This window comes from Rhododendron vialii, chromosome 1a (genome assembly GCF_030253575.1).
Source record: "Rhododendron vialii isolate Sample 1 chromosome 1a, ASM3025357v1".
Classification (NCBI taxonomy): domain Eukaryota; kingdom Viridiplantae; phylum Streptophyta; class Magnoliopsida; order Ericales; family Ericaceae; genus Rhododendron; species Rhododendron vialii.
In genome coordinates, this window is record NC_080557.1 from 37,668,305 (window position 1) to 37,685,380 (window position 17,076).

Sequence of the window (17,076 nt, forward strand, 5' to 3'; positions counted from 1 at the left end):
TTCCACGTGCGCAGGAATGAATTATTTCATTTTCTCATCTCTCTGCCAAATACAGTATTTCGACAAATCTAAGATCCAAACATAGCTAAATCAAGATGACAAATCAAGAAAAACCTAAATCAAGATGGCAAATCCACATGCCCCAGGCCTCCATCCAATCATCAAACTCTAATATCATAACTCAAAACAGAACAACATTGACTCATTTCTTTGCTTGATTTCGTTTTCCCAATATCCCAAATGGGCCATCATATCTACATTATGTTATATACTCCATATAAAAAGATCAAGATAGTTAGATAAATACATTCACAAAAAATAAAAATAAAGAAAAAAAAAACCTCCACAAAGACAGGCTCAATAACTACAAAACTCACACACAGATCATACTAGATTGAATTCGTTCTTCGAAGCTGATATCTTGGTTCTGGAGACAACTCCCATGGCAATACCTTCTCCAATTCCTTCACATAAGAAGTTCAAATAATTAATTAGCCAAATTTGAAAAGCAAGCGGTCATAGAGAAGGATTAAGTAAGAGCGTCTTATCTAGTAGAAATGAACCAGATTGTATATCGAATATTGTAAGTTACTTGATTGAGAGGGAGAGAATATTAAGCTACCACATTAGATTCGGGGGGAAAATTTAGAAAGTACTATACTTTTACCCTTTCCTGCGTCAATATTTATGATTTGGCGTATTGACAATTCCTTCTGCTCTTCCACAACAGAATATTTTGTGTGTGTGTTCATAAAATACAACATGCTTATTTCTTGTGAGTCACACGTATGTAACACTTTCGTATGCAACGGTTTTCCCCATTGCGATGGAGGAACATATATATGCTAAAGTTATTTTTATCTTCAAGTAATATGAAGTACTACCAGAGTGCAGCATTAAATGCATTACGTTATGCAAAATGGAAAGAGAGATAAAACCCAAAGGTCCTACCAACTCTTGGGCCAGTCATTAGGGCTGAAAACTTTCCAGATTATACAAGTCATGGATCTTGAATTACAACAAAAGCTGAATAAAAAATCAGACTATATACTAACTACGATGCTTGTTTACCAATGTTACACATGATCGTGATGTATTGCCATTGGACTGGAATTTATCAAGAGGATGTCTCTACTTTTAAGAACAAGTTTCCAGGTAAAATGTCCTATTTGTTGCCCTTGCCTCAAGTTTGCCGACTAGGATTAGTCATCATACATCCTTTTCCTAAGAGAAAATGCACTAGTGACAAAACCTAAGTTTCCGCAGAGAACATCCCGTCCTGATAAGTTTATTTATGTTCTTCGAATAACATTTTAGAAGCTTTAGCATCTGAGAAACTCTCACAAAAACAACAAATATACTAACAAAAGACAAATGAGCAACCCTGACCTTTTCTTTCTTGAGCTTTATATTTTCCTCTTCAAGACATGAAACCTTGGCCACCAGCTCATTGTGGTACGCCTGCGTTTACAAAATCACAATGCCAAGGTCACAGACAAACTTGAGAAATAATACCAACGTACAATGTTATATCTAATACTATTTTATGATATGCACAAGAAAAAACAAAACATCTTAATAGCATGCCTGTTTTCTTGCTCGTGAGCGTGCAGCAGATTCCCTGTTCTTAATCTTTCTCTTGAGCCTTCTCTCAAGAGTCTTCTCGATTGCATCTGCGGATCCCCTCTTTCGGCCTGGTCGGGGTGCATCTGATAGTGTGTCAATCGAATGACTTGGTGACAGGGACATCTGCGGCTGCACCTTTTGAGTGGTCTCTGCATTATCAACCCCAACAAGAGGTCCAGATGAAACTTCAGCAAAATGCCCTGCTTTTACCAAAAAGTCTTCCAAAGTTATCTCATCGAGAGTTGGTTCTCTTTCCTGACCTTTGATCTCCTCAATATTTTTTACCTTCTGCCCTTGTTGGATATCTCTCCAAACTTCATCAACCGTCTTCCCACTAAAAGCCCTAGCCAATGCTAGGCTGGCCTGACGCTGAAGAGAAGACACCGGAGAAGAACTTCCAATATCCATAGCGCTGGACTGAGTTGCTTCAGAAGTACAAACATTTTTAAGCAATTCGTCAAGGTTCATGCTTCCTAGTGGCTTGCTGAATTCTCCACATTGGTTCTCAATTTCTCCGAGTGTCAAGCTAAACCATGAGTTTTGCCTTGCTAAGGGTTGTAGATGAGGCTGTTGGGCCATCCCATGGGAACCCATTGTCTGAAACCCCATCACCTACATTCATCAAATAAACCTACCTGTGTAGAGTTTACGGAATGAAAAAAAAAAAAACCCAAAAAACTATTAAGAGAACAAACCTGGACATTGACACAATTACTCTAAACCATATTAGTTTCCCATAAGAAATAGCCATTCTAGACTGATTTGACTTTGTCAATGTTTCTCCTAACTAGCAGTTGAAAAAAAAAAAAGATTCTGTCTTCAGTCCATCAGAATTCCATGGTTAGTGTCAAGGTGTAATTTAATTGATCACACAAGTGAGAGGACATTTGGAGGAAGTTGGACTACAAATCTCCTACAGGTGTGAATCATTTTGTAAAAAACTTACTCTTACTGTAGGTTTAAAGCCCAAAAATTACAAATCAAAATTCAAAACAATTAGTATCACTTGCAAGTTGCAATGTTAACCTTCAAAGCCCAACAAACTTTATCAACTGTTGTCTAAAACCACGTTACAAATGAGTGGTTCAACTATTGGACTAAATAAACATTCAGGAGTTTGCAGAGAAAAAAAAAACATTCAGGAGTTGAACATGACAAAATCAAGCTGACGTTCCATTTTTTTGTCATTTTTCTCCAACAAATAAGATTTACATTGCACAATTTATGGACATTTTCCATGAAAACTTGTTTTTCCATTTTTGGTAAATAAGGTTTTCCATAAACCTTGACTACTATCTAGTTGTTGTCATACCAAAAACAATGTATGATCCTAAAATTGATTACTACCAACTAAACAAGAAAAAAAAAGTTAAACACTTTAAATCCAAAATCCACGATGAAAAACTTGAATCTAACTAGATACAAATCCCAAGGGGTTGGCCTACTGGTCAAAGCCTGGGACTTGGGGGTTTGCTCCGTCCTATGCTATCAACTCCTTTGAGCTAGCTCCGACTTTAATTGGGACCCCTGCAGGAGGGCGGTAGGATTGGACTTGGGGGGGCTGCTGTCCCGGCCAAGGGGCCCCGGTAGGATTGGTCCCCCAGTGCGCAAAAGTTGGCCCGGACACCTAAGTTATCCAAAAAAAATACTCCTATGTCTAACTAAGCACAGAAACCCAACAGTCAATAGATCACATTCACTGAGCCGAAATTCCATTGCTACTTCGTCTTTCAACTATTCTAAAGCTTAAAACATAACAACACCGAATTAAATTACCATTATGGTGGCAAAGATTCGATTAAAAATCCCAAATTCATCATCAATTAAACCAAATATAACAAGATAGATACTACAAATTAGCGATGCTCTGAAAGGAAAAATCAGACGAGAGAAATTGTGTACAGAAAACGACAATATACACATACATCCATACAGAAGACAATCAAGGACCTGAGGTGGACCGAGCAATCGATGTGGCGATGATGATGATGTGGCGATCGAATTGTTTCTTCCAATTGATGACCTAAATTTGGCATGGCAATCAGAACCAACCGGAACTACTTCTACATTTTTTTTTTCTAGCCCTAGCCCTAGGGCTTGGATTTGTTTATTGGGAGAAAACCAGTAGGCCGGTTCATGTGATCGAACCTTTAACCGGTTTCGATTTGTTTATTTGTTTGTTTTCTTCTCTTTTTTTTGGTCAAACGTTGTTTTCTTTTCATTTTGTCCTTTTTTAAGAGAATATTTACAGTAAGCTATTTCCGGATGGAGTTTCCGCCATCCATTGTGGACCCCACCGTGTATTCATTGAGATAATCCGAACTGTTTATCTTGTAGGGCCCACAAAGTTGGGGTATTCATGTACGAAATCAGTTTGATAAGACATCGATAGGTGTATCAAAAACTCAATTTTGATTTTTAAAATAGACGGTCGTGGACATTCTAACTGAAAAACTATTCATCAAATCCAGGCCGTCCGTTTTATAAATCATTCATATTGTAGTGACCCGAGTTGATACTTTGTAATCCATGTATGATATAAAGGATCTCTTCCATCGATTGACACCAAAAAAATGGGAAGCCATTTTGGGAGAATAGAAGGGCCTTTTTTGCTTGTGATTTAATGACTCTTGGAAGTAATCCAATAGCTATGATATGTAGTTATGATTTAACGGCTACACGTAGAAGCGGTCAAATAATGGCTTTAGCGTCCATTTTGTCAAATATAGACCAAGTAATACTGTAACAAGCCAAAAAAATGTCTTCGGCTCTTACATATGACCAGAACTATCAGAGATGTTCTGAAAAGTTTTAAACTTGAGACTTAAGAATGAGTAAGGTTCTACATAGGACGTTTCGGTAGATTTCTATTGTAATATCAAATGGTCGAGGGCCATGCTAAGCATTTTTCAATGAGCTGGTTAAGATTGGAGTGATTAACATGGTTCTCAGAAAAACCAAACATATTTGGTTAAAGCTGCGGGTTTGAGTCCCGTCAGTCCCGACGAATCCAATCAATACATTAATTCAACTCCCTCTTTTTCTATGAGAAAGCTGGTACAAAGGGCAGAGCCAGAATTCATTCCCAAAGTGCAAATAATCCCACAAATTAGAATTCCAGTAAAATTTTCCTCTTTTCACCAAACTGCTTACACAGATGCTTTTAACACAAATTCTGCACAATTTTTTTGTGGTACCCACTTTAGGTCCCACAAAAATGATCTAATCCATTCATTAATTTTAAAATATTTTTTTGAGCGTCCCTGTAAAAAATAAGTACAGTAAAATAACTGTAAGTGTTTGATCTAATCTTATAACTTTTCATTCAGAATCCTCAAGCATAACTAACAGAGTCTAAGAAGAACCATTGTATACATGTGGACTCAATTGTGTCTAGACTATGTTTTAAAATTGTGTTCGTATCATTGCTCCCGAGTGAATCCCATATTCAATTCACATCATAGATGATCCTTTCTACTGTCCTTATTTTCTTGTTAGCACTGAAATTGTGTTTTGGGGCGGATGTGGCATGTACACTTCCACTTACTTACCGGATCGTGTTTCTGTCTGAAGACCGTTCATGGTGCAATTTGTGATGATTTAGCATTTCTTAATTCTCATTACACACCATCCAGGAAATCCATCACGCCTCTGCCGCGGGCATTTTACGAAATGAATTTTGCTTTTTGCTATGAACATCAGAAATAAGACGACAATTTATTCAAAAGTGTGGAGGCTGTGGCTTCCGCTCGCCCCAGGCGGCCAGGCCTGTGTCCGACACTTTTCATACCCATGCTCAGTGTACAAGTACTTCTTAGTACAAGCAGATTTGCTAGAAATAGCAGCTAAGGTAAGCAGCCATTTCCTCAACTTCTATGAAGAGACTTGTTTGTGCGACTCAGTTAGCTCCATGGATATAAAACAAAATAACCATTGTAATTTGTAATCCAACATAGTATGAGTAAAGGGGCTTTTTGATCCTCAATAGTACCATCTGAAGTTCTTTCAACATGTCTATACATATTCATAGGGGAACTGGAGAAAACATTTGTTGGTTTTCGTCCATCTCTAAACCAGAAATATCTTTACTTCCGTCGACTAGATCAAAGAGTAGTAGTCATAACTAGTTATCAAGCCAAAACGTCATAAAAATTATCCGCTCCAGGACATGGGCCTAGATCCTTGAAAATTGCCGATTTGGGCTTCATACACGCTTGTACGATCAGAAATTTTCACCTTTAAGTTGCAGTATATGAGTTGCAGAATGCCTCTTAACTAGCATAGAACTTACATCACGGCAAAAGAGAACATGATATCAAGCCAGAGTCAAAATCCTAAAGGCGCCATTTCCTTGTATATGATCTCAACATACTCTGTTGGTGATGGTTAGATTGAGGGACTTGAGTTGTGTATTCCATTTATCAATGGCGGAGTACTTCTTTATTCCCTTTGAGCTGCAGGGCACCAATTTCAAAAAATTCAAGAAAAGAACTGCAGGATACATTTCCCAATGGACAATGAAAAAGAATGGCAATTAGATCTCTCACCTGTCACCGCACTCTAACAGCCGGTTGACTTGATCGATGTGCCCATGGATACGATTATCCAAGATTAGAGAAACCAACAATTCCTCAACGTCCTTCTCTGGAATGTTAAGCTCCTGCGTTTGAAGAACCCAAGTTAAGATTGATAACAGCAGAAGTGATGCTACTAGCACAATATGATTAGGTTTCCTTTGCGTTATGAGAAGAATAAAACATCTGTCCACTATCAGCAATATATACATAAACACCCAACCATTACCTTTGATATGAAGGGCATACGAATTCTTGTGTAAGGCTTGATTAACTTTAGCAACACTAGGGTCCTAACCTTCTTCAAGAGATCTTCAATGTAATTCCTAATAAACGGATCGTCCATTATCGTCCTTCTGTTAGTCTGAAGAAATTCCAACACCACTTAATTTAACGAGAAGAGAGGATGACTAAATAAAATCTGTAACTCAAATAAATGGATAGTACCATATTAAGTGCGGTAGCCATACCTTAAGGATTTTCTCAAATTCCAATATCTCATTCCGTTGATATGCGGCTATCAAATTTGTCATCGCCAAAACCTCAGGGTCATTTTTATACCTAAGAGGGATAGAGAGCAACCAATATGATGCAGAGAATACATAAGACAGATTTAAACACAAATTCTTTCAAAGAACTTACGGCTTTGCTTCTTGCCCATCAAATGGGTTAACTTCAGATTCCATCAGCATATTAGCCAGAACCAAATATCTGCCAAGTGAGAGGGCCAAATACCGATGTTTAAATGGAGGAAGAGAATAATTGCGCATAGCAAACTTTAAATACATCTTCAGAGTCTTTGCCTCTAGCTGGTGTCAATCTTGTTTAGAAGTACGCACGAAGTCGCTCATAAAACTAGGAAAAAACAAATAAACACACACATACAGAACTAGTACGCTTGTAAACGTACTTCAGACACTGGATACGCCTCTGGTTACCAGCTTCATCATAGTTCTTAAAAGCTTCAAAGAAATCTGTGGCTGCCTCAGCCCATTGACGTTCTGCCATATGCATTTTCCCACCACACTCGCGAATGATTCCCATGATTCTAGGATGCGGTATTGCAGATTTGATAGACAATGCTTTTTGGTATAGTTGCTGCATCAGTCCAATTATAAAATGCTCATGAGACTCAGACCATCAGGGGAATATGAAACTTCATATCATAATATTTAAAGAAACAATACAGAACAAACACTTTTGACAAATTCATTCTGGAAGTGTGGAAAGACATCCCCCCATAGAAATCCATAACATATGATAACTCAGCTATAAAGCAGTGGAACTGGGATGCCAAGAGTCAAGACCCACAACGGAAAAGGTAAAACAACATCGATAACTAGTAAGTGCATGTCAATCACCAGTTTCTTAAATGGGTTACCTATGATGTCTGATTAATGCCAAGGTTTCAAAACGCAGTTTCAGCCACCAAAAGGCATATGACCGTAATAGAGTCATGGATAAACAATTTTAGTTGATTATACAACTTCCATCATAACAGGGATAGGCATATCTTAACTTCAGAGTCCCACAAATATTGACTTTCCAGAAACTTAGTTTAACTTGATTCAACTTGCAAACATTTGATATCAATCAGGACCACTTTCCCATATTCAAACCCCCGTTACAAAGAGACACCAAAGTTATGTTCTGAATATTATGCTTAACCCCAAGGCTATGTTACTGGCAAGGTGATTTTTTTCAAACAATTTCTCCTCTCAGCTCCGCACATAATGGAATTATTCTAATTCTAAAGAATCTAAACCCAGTTCTTAATAAAGCACAGCTACTAAAGTATCCCTATCGATTAGCATCATGAGCCCAGTCATGCTCCCATTTGGGGCAAATTGAGAGCCCCAGCATTAGAGCTACCTCAGGCTACAGTACACAAAGAAGAAGATCGGCAGTGCCACAAATACCACTGCTGACCTGGCAAAGTGAGATACCATTAACAGTTAGTTTTTTCATTTCTCTTATTCCTCCTCTTCAGCAATTATCACAATTTGCAGTGCTACTGCAGTATCTGCAAAGATGCGCAAGACCGACAACTATGTTGTTGGTATAGAAGAGACTATAGGCATGCACTTCTGCTCTATCCCTCAATAGTGAACAAGAATTACACCAGTACAACATGTTCTTAATAGGCAGTCACATAATGCACAATCGCAACAACGTTTCATTCTCAAAATAAAAAACACAAGGGTAATAAACTGAACATTTTCTTACCATGAGCCTTTTGTTATCCTTAGTTTCAGTGTACATTTGTATCTCAATTGCATACACCTCCAAGAGTTGTGTTCCTTTCTTTTCATCATCTGTACCATCTTTTTGGCAAGATTTGTGTAGTTCCTTCAAAATCTAATAAGGTCCAATATATTACTATCTATACTTAAAGGTTTACAAAAGCTATCACTGAAATGAATATTATACCTTACTCATTCTCCCATATTCACCCATATCGAACCAAATCTTGCAGAGCTTTAGATTTGTCTTAAACCAGAGCCTCTGTTCCAAGAGGAATTTAATGAAATTTGTTAAGAGAAGAAAAGGAAAAGAAATGAAGGGGAAAAAAGGGTTGACTAGTGTGAGACAAGGTTAAAACTGTTACCTCATTCTTTGCCTCTTCAAGGGCCTTTAAGGTTGTCTCATAGAACTCTTGCAAGAGACTGGAGTCCTGACTAGCTGGTCCAGAAACAAAATCCATGATGTTGTTTATACATTTTTCACTGTAATTTCGTGTCACAGCTGATTTGATATAAGTGAGCATCACCCTGTAAGTATCCATCATTTCTTTATACTTCCCTAATCTGTAGTAGAGCTTAACAGTCTGCTTCAGAGCTTTGAATCCCCTGGAAAAGAAAAAGATACTTGTCAAGTTGCAAAAGAAAAGGTCTGAATAAAAGGATCCAATGTACACAAACATGCATAGCATATGCCAGAATCTTTAACTACCTTTTTTTCTGATCGGCAATAAGCTAATACCCTTTAAAGCATATTACGTACTTACAACACATTGTCTCATTTCATGTGCTCACAATAACTGCGAAATTCCCCTGGTATAAAAATCCAGTCACAAAGTATAAAGTGAATGCACACTGCATGAACTCCACCCTATTTTTCAAACTCGGTTTCTTTCCTCTCCCGGAACCAGATCAAATAAGTAGGAAAAAACAAGAAAGAGATGACGAGGAGAAAGAGAGAGGGGGAAGACCCTCATCAAATGTTTCCAATCAACAGTCCTCTTTGAGCTGAAGAGAGAATTTTGTTAATAGTTCAGTAACAATAACCTTACAACCTAGAAAGATAATTGTACAAAAACTGGGTGAGGGAGGGTTGGGGGAAGAGTCTATCAATATCTGCAAAAACATTCACTCCATGACATGTACATTCTCTTAGCGTACAAAGGAACCGCAAAGTCAAAATAGCGACAAGATGTGGATCACAGATTTAATTTGTTAAGAAAATAACACCCTTTACTTTTGAGCAAATGTGCTAGGACAATACAGCTGGGATTTACTAAACATAGGTGGACAAAGATTGTGCTTTCAGATGTCTGACAATGCCAATGTTCAAAAGCAAAACCATCCTACATCTCGCAGCATCATTCCAGCAAATATAACAAGACACCAATTTCATGCAAGGATTCAACACAAATACTTCAATAATGTCATCATCTATATTTTTAAACTTTCTCCTCCGGAGCTAAAAGGGAATTGACTAGTATAAATAAGATAACCTTGTTATTCGACAAATTCATTCGCTACTCACCACTCAGCCTTCTCAGGTTCCATCCGAACTACTTCAGCAAAACCCTCAAGTGCTCCTTCGGGGTCGGCTTCAACCAAACCTATTCAAAGAAGTAAAGAAAAGGAGTTAAGAAAAGCATAAAACAATAGCATAGTAGCATGACATAGACACCTAAAGGACACACTGAGAGAGAGAGTCTTTACATCGTATGAGAAACAAAAGTGTGGGGAGATGTCTCGATGAGAGCTCAATTATAATTCTATATGCATGGCCCAGTGAGAAGGAATGCAAAAATGACCTAACCATTTACCAGCTTAGAAGAAGGTGGCGGTGCGAAGATTGGGGTGTGGGATTTCTCAGGATAGAAGCGGCTTCACAAAGCACATGCAAAAGTATGATAATGAGATATTAACATTTAAATTAGTTTAGTGAGAGGCAAGAACACAATAGGACTCTGAAACTAGAGTGGCAAACGTCCGACCTCATAGACGAAGGTGGCGCTGTAAAGATTGGGAGTGGTTGGTGGAAGGGAGAGGGATGATAGAACGGTTGCATCACTCACTGAGAGATACTGATCGATTCACGATTTCAAGCACAAAGTTTATTAGATTCCAAATCTCAATTTTTAACCTTCAACTTCTAACCTATAGACACTGCAGCATCAACGACTCAACGCAACTCTATGCACTGTGCTTCCTCAACTCGCAGAAAATGTTGAATTGGAGTATAAGTTGACACAATTCCAAGATTCTCACCCTTCCCAAAGTTGATCGAAAGTACTGGACTGCCAATTCACGCCATTACGAGTAAACAACAATGAAAGATGCTTTCAATCCCACACTTCATCTTCACGAATGGCCAGTTATGCTGTTCACGCATGGTAATGTCTCGTCATGATGCGTGTCACGGAGCCCACTAGGGAATACGTGTCACGGAGCCCACTAGGGTATTCAGACCCTTACAACGAAGTTTCATACTTTGAAATCACGTCTGGGTTCTTGTTAGTATCAAGTGTACATAAGAGCACATAGCCTATCTATTATTTGAAAAAAGTTCAAAGTTCAACAAAATTCTATTGCAAAAGATGTTCTTAGTAAGATTTCACGTAATCTGTAACAGATTTTTGGTGTCACCTAGATATGAAAGCGTTTGACACCAGCTCAAGAGGTCCACTGTTTAGCTACTTCTATTGGAGAATGGAAAGTCAAGGAAGGTTTCAACCACTACTCAGATGGAGAATAATGGGAAATCTTATGTGCACAGGGGAGGACTCAAATATATGCACAAAGTAGCTGCTTTTAGAAAGCACAAAAATCGCGCATAAGATTAAAAAAATATATTCCAATATTTAACTACAATTACATAAAGTCGTGAAATAAATATGCACTGCTCCACAAGCCACAAATAATGGTGCTCCTGAGTAAGATGTGCACCCAAAGGGACAAGAACAAGGAATGAAAAAGGTAATGACAAGAAGAATATAGCTCAATAGATCTAGTGGGTTTTGATTGAACTACATTAGAACTTAACATAACTCATTTAATTACCTTTTGAGTTGTAATATTGGTTCTCAATGTCCACATCCTGTTCCTCAGGCTCCTCATCTGAGTACTCAAACCCATAGTCCTCCATATCAGCATCTGCAAAAACATCCACCATAAACTTTAAAATATTATGTGAGAAGGGCTGAAAAAAATCACATGTAGGAATCCCAATGCGGTTGGAGACTGCACTCTTCATATAGCGCGATTGCATTTGCATACAAGCAATAACAACCATATCATTCACAACTAAAGTCTAAGTACAGGCAAATAAGGCCTAATATCAATTCACCGACAAAAATCTGGAGCAATTGGCATATCGGGTGGTGAATAATAAGCATTCAACCATTGCCAAGGTCTCCATGGATATGCTTTGATTAACAATCAGAATATCATTTTACACACTAGTGCTTGTGTAGCAAACAAAATCTCCGATACCAAACAAAGAAACAGAGAGGGAACGAAAGTAATTTAGCAGACAAGAAATGTAACTTGCCCCTTGTACTACACCCTGATGGCTAGGAAAATGTAAAATCAACCGAGTAAATTCACTTTTATTCATCGCTGGTTGTTCTATTCATTTATTCATCGCTTATACAGAGACTTCACTGGAATCAAAACTAATTCTCAAGAACACTAATAGAAGATTTGAAATGCTTTATAAAACAAATTTGAAATGCTTTATAAAACAGTAATGACCGAATGAGGCAATTTCAATGAGACAACCTAATCCAGTTTAGGTTCAGTTTGGATAGCTGTGAATTGCAAAAGCAGCGAATTATCATCACTACTGAATAAAAATAGCTCACATATAGATTAGATAGTTTACACCTTACACGTAAAACAAAAGGATTGTAACTATAAAAGGATCATAGCCAAACAAATATTTTCTACTTCTTGACCATATGCCACTTATAAGTACATATATCCATAATCCATATCAAAAAATTGAGCATCAAATCCCCTCATCTGAAGTCCCCACCAAACCAAAAAGAGCCTTATTATTTCGGCCTTGTTCTTTATTGCCACGGACGGTTGCTTTGAGACGCAGTCAGGGAAAATAGGACAAAGTAAGTGAACATTATGCAAAGATTATTCGATTAAGTCCCCAAAAGAATAGTTGCAGAAGAAAATACAATAAAAAAATACATTCAGTTAAAAAACCAACAGTGGCGTACGCTAAAACGACCATTCAGAAACATATATATGATCCTGGCATGATATCTTTGATACCAATTTTCCCATTCACTGAATCCACGAAAGAACTACGAACAAGCTCCAGTTCAAGTTCCAACTTTCCAAAAAAAAAGTCCAGTTCCAAGGCGAAAAAATAAAAAATAAAACAGTAATGAATCTGCGAGAGAGAGAGACCAGAACCCATGGCTGAATGAAAATCGAAGCAAGCAGAAGAAGTAGGGATTTGAGAAGAAACTCCCTGAGCGAAGATGAGGGTTTCGAGTTTGTAGTAGTAGTGATTAGCGATCAAGGGTTTGATTACAAATACTCCCCAAGGGCCCCAAGTCCCCACCTAGGTTTTTTTTTTTTTTTTTTGGCTTCTTTTGTTTTGTTTCTTTAAAATTTGAGGAAAAAAAATTCTAGATTAGAAGAGAATATTTACAAGTTACTAAGGCCATCCACAGTGGCATAATCAAAAGCAAATTATTTTTAAAGTTAACAATATTGGGGTAAAATATGACTCACAATGGTATAATCAAACTTAACAACATTCTTAGAAATAATCAAATTTTGGGCTTTGGATAACCAAAACTAGCAACCTTTTTCAATAATCAAAATTTGTGAATCTCATACCACATAAGTTAACTGGTTCTAAAATTTATATACACACGTATTTCAAATGGTATTTTCTTCACCTGCTCTATATCTCATTTTCTTCAGCCACAAACTCTTTCTTTTTCTTTCCCTCCAAAAGTGAAGTTCATATCTTTCAATCATTTACAATTCAACTCATTGTCGCCGGATTAAGATATTTCACTTTTTTTTCCGTTTTTATTTTATTCTTTTTCGTTCCTCTCATTGTGGTTGAGTACATGAAGAACCTTGTATTCATTTACAAATTCAAGAACACATTTGATTTTTTTTTTTGAGTACATGATTTTTTTTTCCAAATTCATAATATGAGGGAAGGAAGTCACCAATTTTTTCTCCAAAATTAAGAGAGAAAATCGATATATTTTTGCCAAAAAAAAACATAATGGAGGGAAGTGATCAATGGTGGAAAACATTTGTCGCTGCATTAAGGTATTTCACTTTTTTTTCTGTTTTTATTTTATTCTTTTTTCGTTCCTCTCCCTGTGGTTGAGTACATAAATAACCTTATATTTTTTTACAAATTCAAGAACACTTTTTTTTTTTTTGAGTACATGATTTTTTTTCTAAATTCATAATATTAGGGAAGGAAGTCACCAATTTTTTTCCCAAAATTAAAAGAGAAAATCGATATATTTTTGCCAAAAAAAAGTGTAATAGAGGGAAGTGATCAATGGTGAAAAATACAAGGGGAGAGAGATTGAAATTGTAGTGTATCCCTTATTTTAGTTATGGACTAGAAGTGACCATTGTGAACCTCAACATTGTTAAGCTTAGCAACCTCTTAAATGGATAATCAAAAGCTGATGTGTCAACTTTTGGTTATCCATTTTTGATTATGCCACTGTGGATGGCCTAATAAGCTACTTTTCAAAAAATAATTACTTATTTTCAAAACCAGGATAGGGCCTAAGGCCAACACAGTGGCATAATCAAAAAATGGTAATCAAAAGTTGACACATGAGCTTTTGATTATTCACTTAAAAGGTTGCTAAGCTTAACAATGTTGAGCTTCACAATGCCCATCACTTCTAGTCTATAACCAAAATGAGGGTCCACTACAATTTCTCTCTCTCTATTTTATGTCATTCACTTCCCTCAATTTATGTTTTTTTTGGTAAAAATATATCGATCCCTCTCTTAATTTTAGGCAAAAATTAATGACTTTCTTCCCTCCTATTATGAATTTTTTTTTGGGGAAAAAAATAGAAAAGAGAAAGAAGAGTGAAATACCTTAATTCGGCGACAATGGATTGAATTGTAGATGATCGAGAGATATACTTCCTCCGTCCCATATTATTTGGATTTTTTCGATATTTGTGTCAGTTTTCAATCGTTTGTATCTTCCAATATGAATCTCCAACAATATGCAATATGAATCTTGTTTAATAGTTTTCGATTAGATCTATAATACAAAGTTTTCAAAATTATAAAAAATATCATAAATTGTGAGATACAAGAGTTTAAAGAACGGCGCGAATATCGAAAAATACCAAATATTTTGGGACGGAGGGAGTAAGTTTCATTTTTTAAGAGAAATAAAGAGAAATAGTTTGTGAGTGAAGTGAAAAAGATATAGAATAAGCGAAAGAAGAGAAAAATAAAATACCAGTTGAAAACGCGCGTGTATACAAATTTTTGGACTAGTTACTTATGTGGTGTGGGGTCCACAAATTTTGATTATTGAAAAAGATTACTAGTTTTGGTTATCCAAAATTCAAAATTTGATTATTTCTAAGGATGTTGCTAAATTTGATTATACCATTGTGAACCATCTTTTGCACTAATATTGTTAACTTTAAAAACAATTAGCTTTTGATTATACCACTGTGGATAACCTAAGTACAGTTGCAGTAAAAGATTTGAATAATAAGGAGAAAACAGGTAATTATGAGTTTCTTTAAAAGATAAAATCAAAAGATAACCGAGCAAAATAACTAAAACTTAGAGTGTGTTCCACAACTTATTTTTTTAATTAAATGTGAAGTATTATGAAAGAATGACTTGTCTAGTATAGCGGAAAATAAGTTCTTACAAAATAAGAACCTCAGCGGAACGAGGCCTAATTCTCAAAGACACTAGAGATTAGGACCGCAAACACCGTTATATAAGTTTCTCATATTATTTAGATTATTTACTCATCTTGACGAAAAGAATTTAAATGGTAAAAAGAATTTGACCAAGAACTTACGAATATGCACAAAATATGGAAATAATCTAAAATAAAACATCATTATCTTCTTTTAATTTTTTGTTTAGTTTTTTATTTATATTTCTTTTATGATTTTTCCGATCGAGACAAATGAATGATTCAAAAAGTTTACGCAAAATATAGAAAAGCTCGGAAAAGAACAACACAAATAAAAATAAATAAGTTGGGCCAAATTATAAAGAATTTAAGGGGGGTTGGTTGTGGATATTAATCTTTCTTTCTTTCTTTTTTCTTAAAACAAAGAAGAGAAAGAGAAGTTAGTTACTTCTAGTTTATTTTCAGTTTTTACAAACACATAACAATGATATATTTTGTAATTTCCCTCCCTTCATTTTCTACTTCTTTTCCCTCTTTCCACACAAACCAATGGTTGCAGTTTACGAAAAAAAATTAATAAAGACAAATACAAAGACAAAAATAATTGAATTATTCTTGTTTTCCTTCATTATTTTAAAATTTGAATTATTATTACTTTTTTTAATTCTTCTTATTGAGACAAATCAGTAATTCACAAAAAAAATAGCGAAAAAATAATAACAAAAAAAATTCAAATGACAAGCCAAACCGATTAGGGTTGCGCACAAACGGAACGTATTGGATTCCTATGAAGCGAGTTACATTTTTATAACGTGCATTCCGTGTCCAGACCAAAAGTGATTCCATTTCCAGCAACCTAAGCAATTGCATCATACTCCTTCCATCCTAAAAAGATTGTCCAATTCGCATAGACAAGAACTTAAAAAACTGCATTTTATCAATAAAAATTCAATCTATTTCTATGGATTAAAAGAACACAGTAATATTTAGTGACTAACGGTAAAAAGTTAGAATTTTTTTCTACAAAAAATACAGTATTTTTAAGTTTTTGTTTTGCGGACCGAACAATCTTTTTGGAACAGAGGTAGTATCAAAGTGAAGTATTCCATATTTCAGGTTTCGAAAGTCCAACCATCCAAGCAAAGAAAAAACATTAAAGTAGTATCCAAGTATTACATCAAAGCAACTAAATTAATTCGAGCATTAAGGTTTACATTCCAAACAAAAACACTAAATTAATTCGAGCATTATCCAAGGTTTACATTTCAAACAAAAACATCACCAAATCCGAGCATTATCCAAGGGTTACATTCCAAAAAAAAAACAGCAAAGTACTTCAACAACAAAAAAAAAAAACCCATCAAATAGATCTTCCATTTTAAAAATATATATATATATACGCAAAATTATTATTATTAACTATAATACGTATATATATTGTTTAGATTTTTATTTTTTATTTCAGTTTGATAAATCCACAGTTTTTAAATGAAAATTCAACCATAATTCGTATATCACGATTTTTCGGATCGTTAATCAACGGACAACATTAAAAGGGTACATATCGATTCGGTAAAGCATCGAAGGTCGGAAGTAACAACTGTCGCCGCCGGTAAAGCAGCGAACTTACGATTACGCGGTTAGTTGAAATCAACTTAAGCCACCGCTTAGAAACGCTCTTGCAGCCATAGACTTGTTTTGGAGGGAGCCTGCAGAAAATTTCGACCAACAG

General features: G+C 35.9%; 2 protein-coding genes across 5 annotated transcripts; both read right to left on the reverse strand.

Moving 5' to 3' along the window:
• Positions 1-149: 149 nt before the first annotated feature.
• LOC131300394 (ABSCISIC ACID-INSENSITIVE 5-like protein 2) lies at positions 150-3,796 on the reverse strand. 3 transcript variants are annotated; one of them, XM_058326245.1, is made up of 4 exons: positions 3,552-3,796; positions 1,588-2,238; positions 1,390-1,461; positions 150-464 (listed from the first exon to the last, which is right to left on the reverse strand). In XM_058326245.1, exons 1-4 carry the CDS (start codon positions 3,660-3,662, stop codon positions 390-392), a joined length of 909 nt encoding a protein of 302 aa, XP_058182228.1. In that variant the 5' UTR covers positions 3,663-3,796; the 3' UTR covers positions 150-389. The 3 variants fall into 3 exon arrangements, with proteins under 3 accessions (XP_058182228.1, XP_058182379.1, XP_058182299.1); XM_058326396.1 differs by having other exon boundaries at positions 3,577-3,773; XM_058326316.1 differs by having other exon boundaries at positions 1,588-2,261; positions 3,577-3,750.
• Positions 3,797-5,584: 1,788 nt separating this feature from the next.
• On the reverse strand, positions 5,585-13,035 carry LOC131300563 (COP9 signalosome complex subunit 2-like). 2 transcript variants are annotated; one of them, XM_058326505.1, is made up of 12 exons: positions 12,860-13,035; positions 11,495-11,587; positions 9,969-10,047; positions 8,809-9,049; positions 8,631-8,705; positions 8,427-8,558; positions 7,111-7,298; positions 6,843-6,911; positions 6,671-6,761; positions 6,430-6,564; positions 6,174-6,286; positions 5,585-6,080 (listed from the first exon to the last, which is right to left on the reverse strand). In XM_058326505.1, the coding sequence occupies exons 1-12, from the start codon at positions 12,867-12,869 to the stop codon at positions 5,990-5,992; spliced, it is 1,317 nt and encodes a 438-aa protein (XP_058182488.1). In that variant the 5' UTR covers positions 12,870-13,035; the 3' UTR covers positions 5,585-5,989. The 2 variants fall into 2 exon arrangements, with proteins under 2 accessions (XP_058182488.1, XP_058182559.1); XM_058326576.1 differs by having other exon boundaries at positions 12,866-12,992.
• Between the last annotated feature and the right edge of the window lie 4,041 nt (positions 13,036-17,076).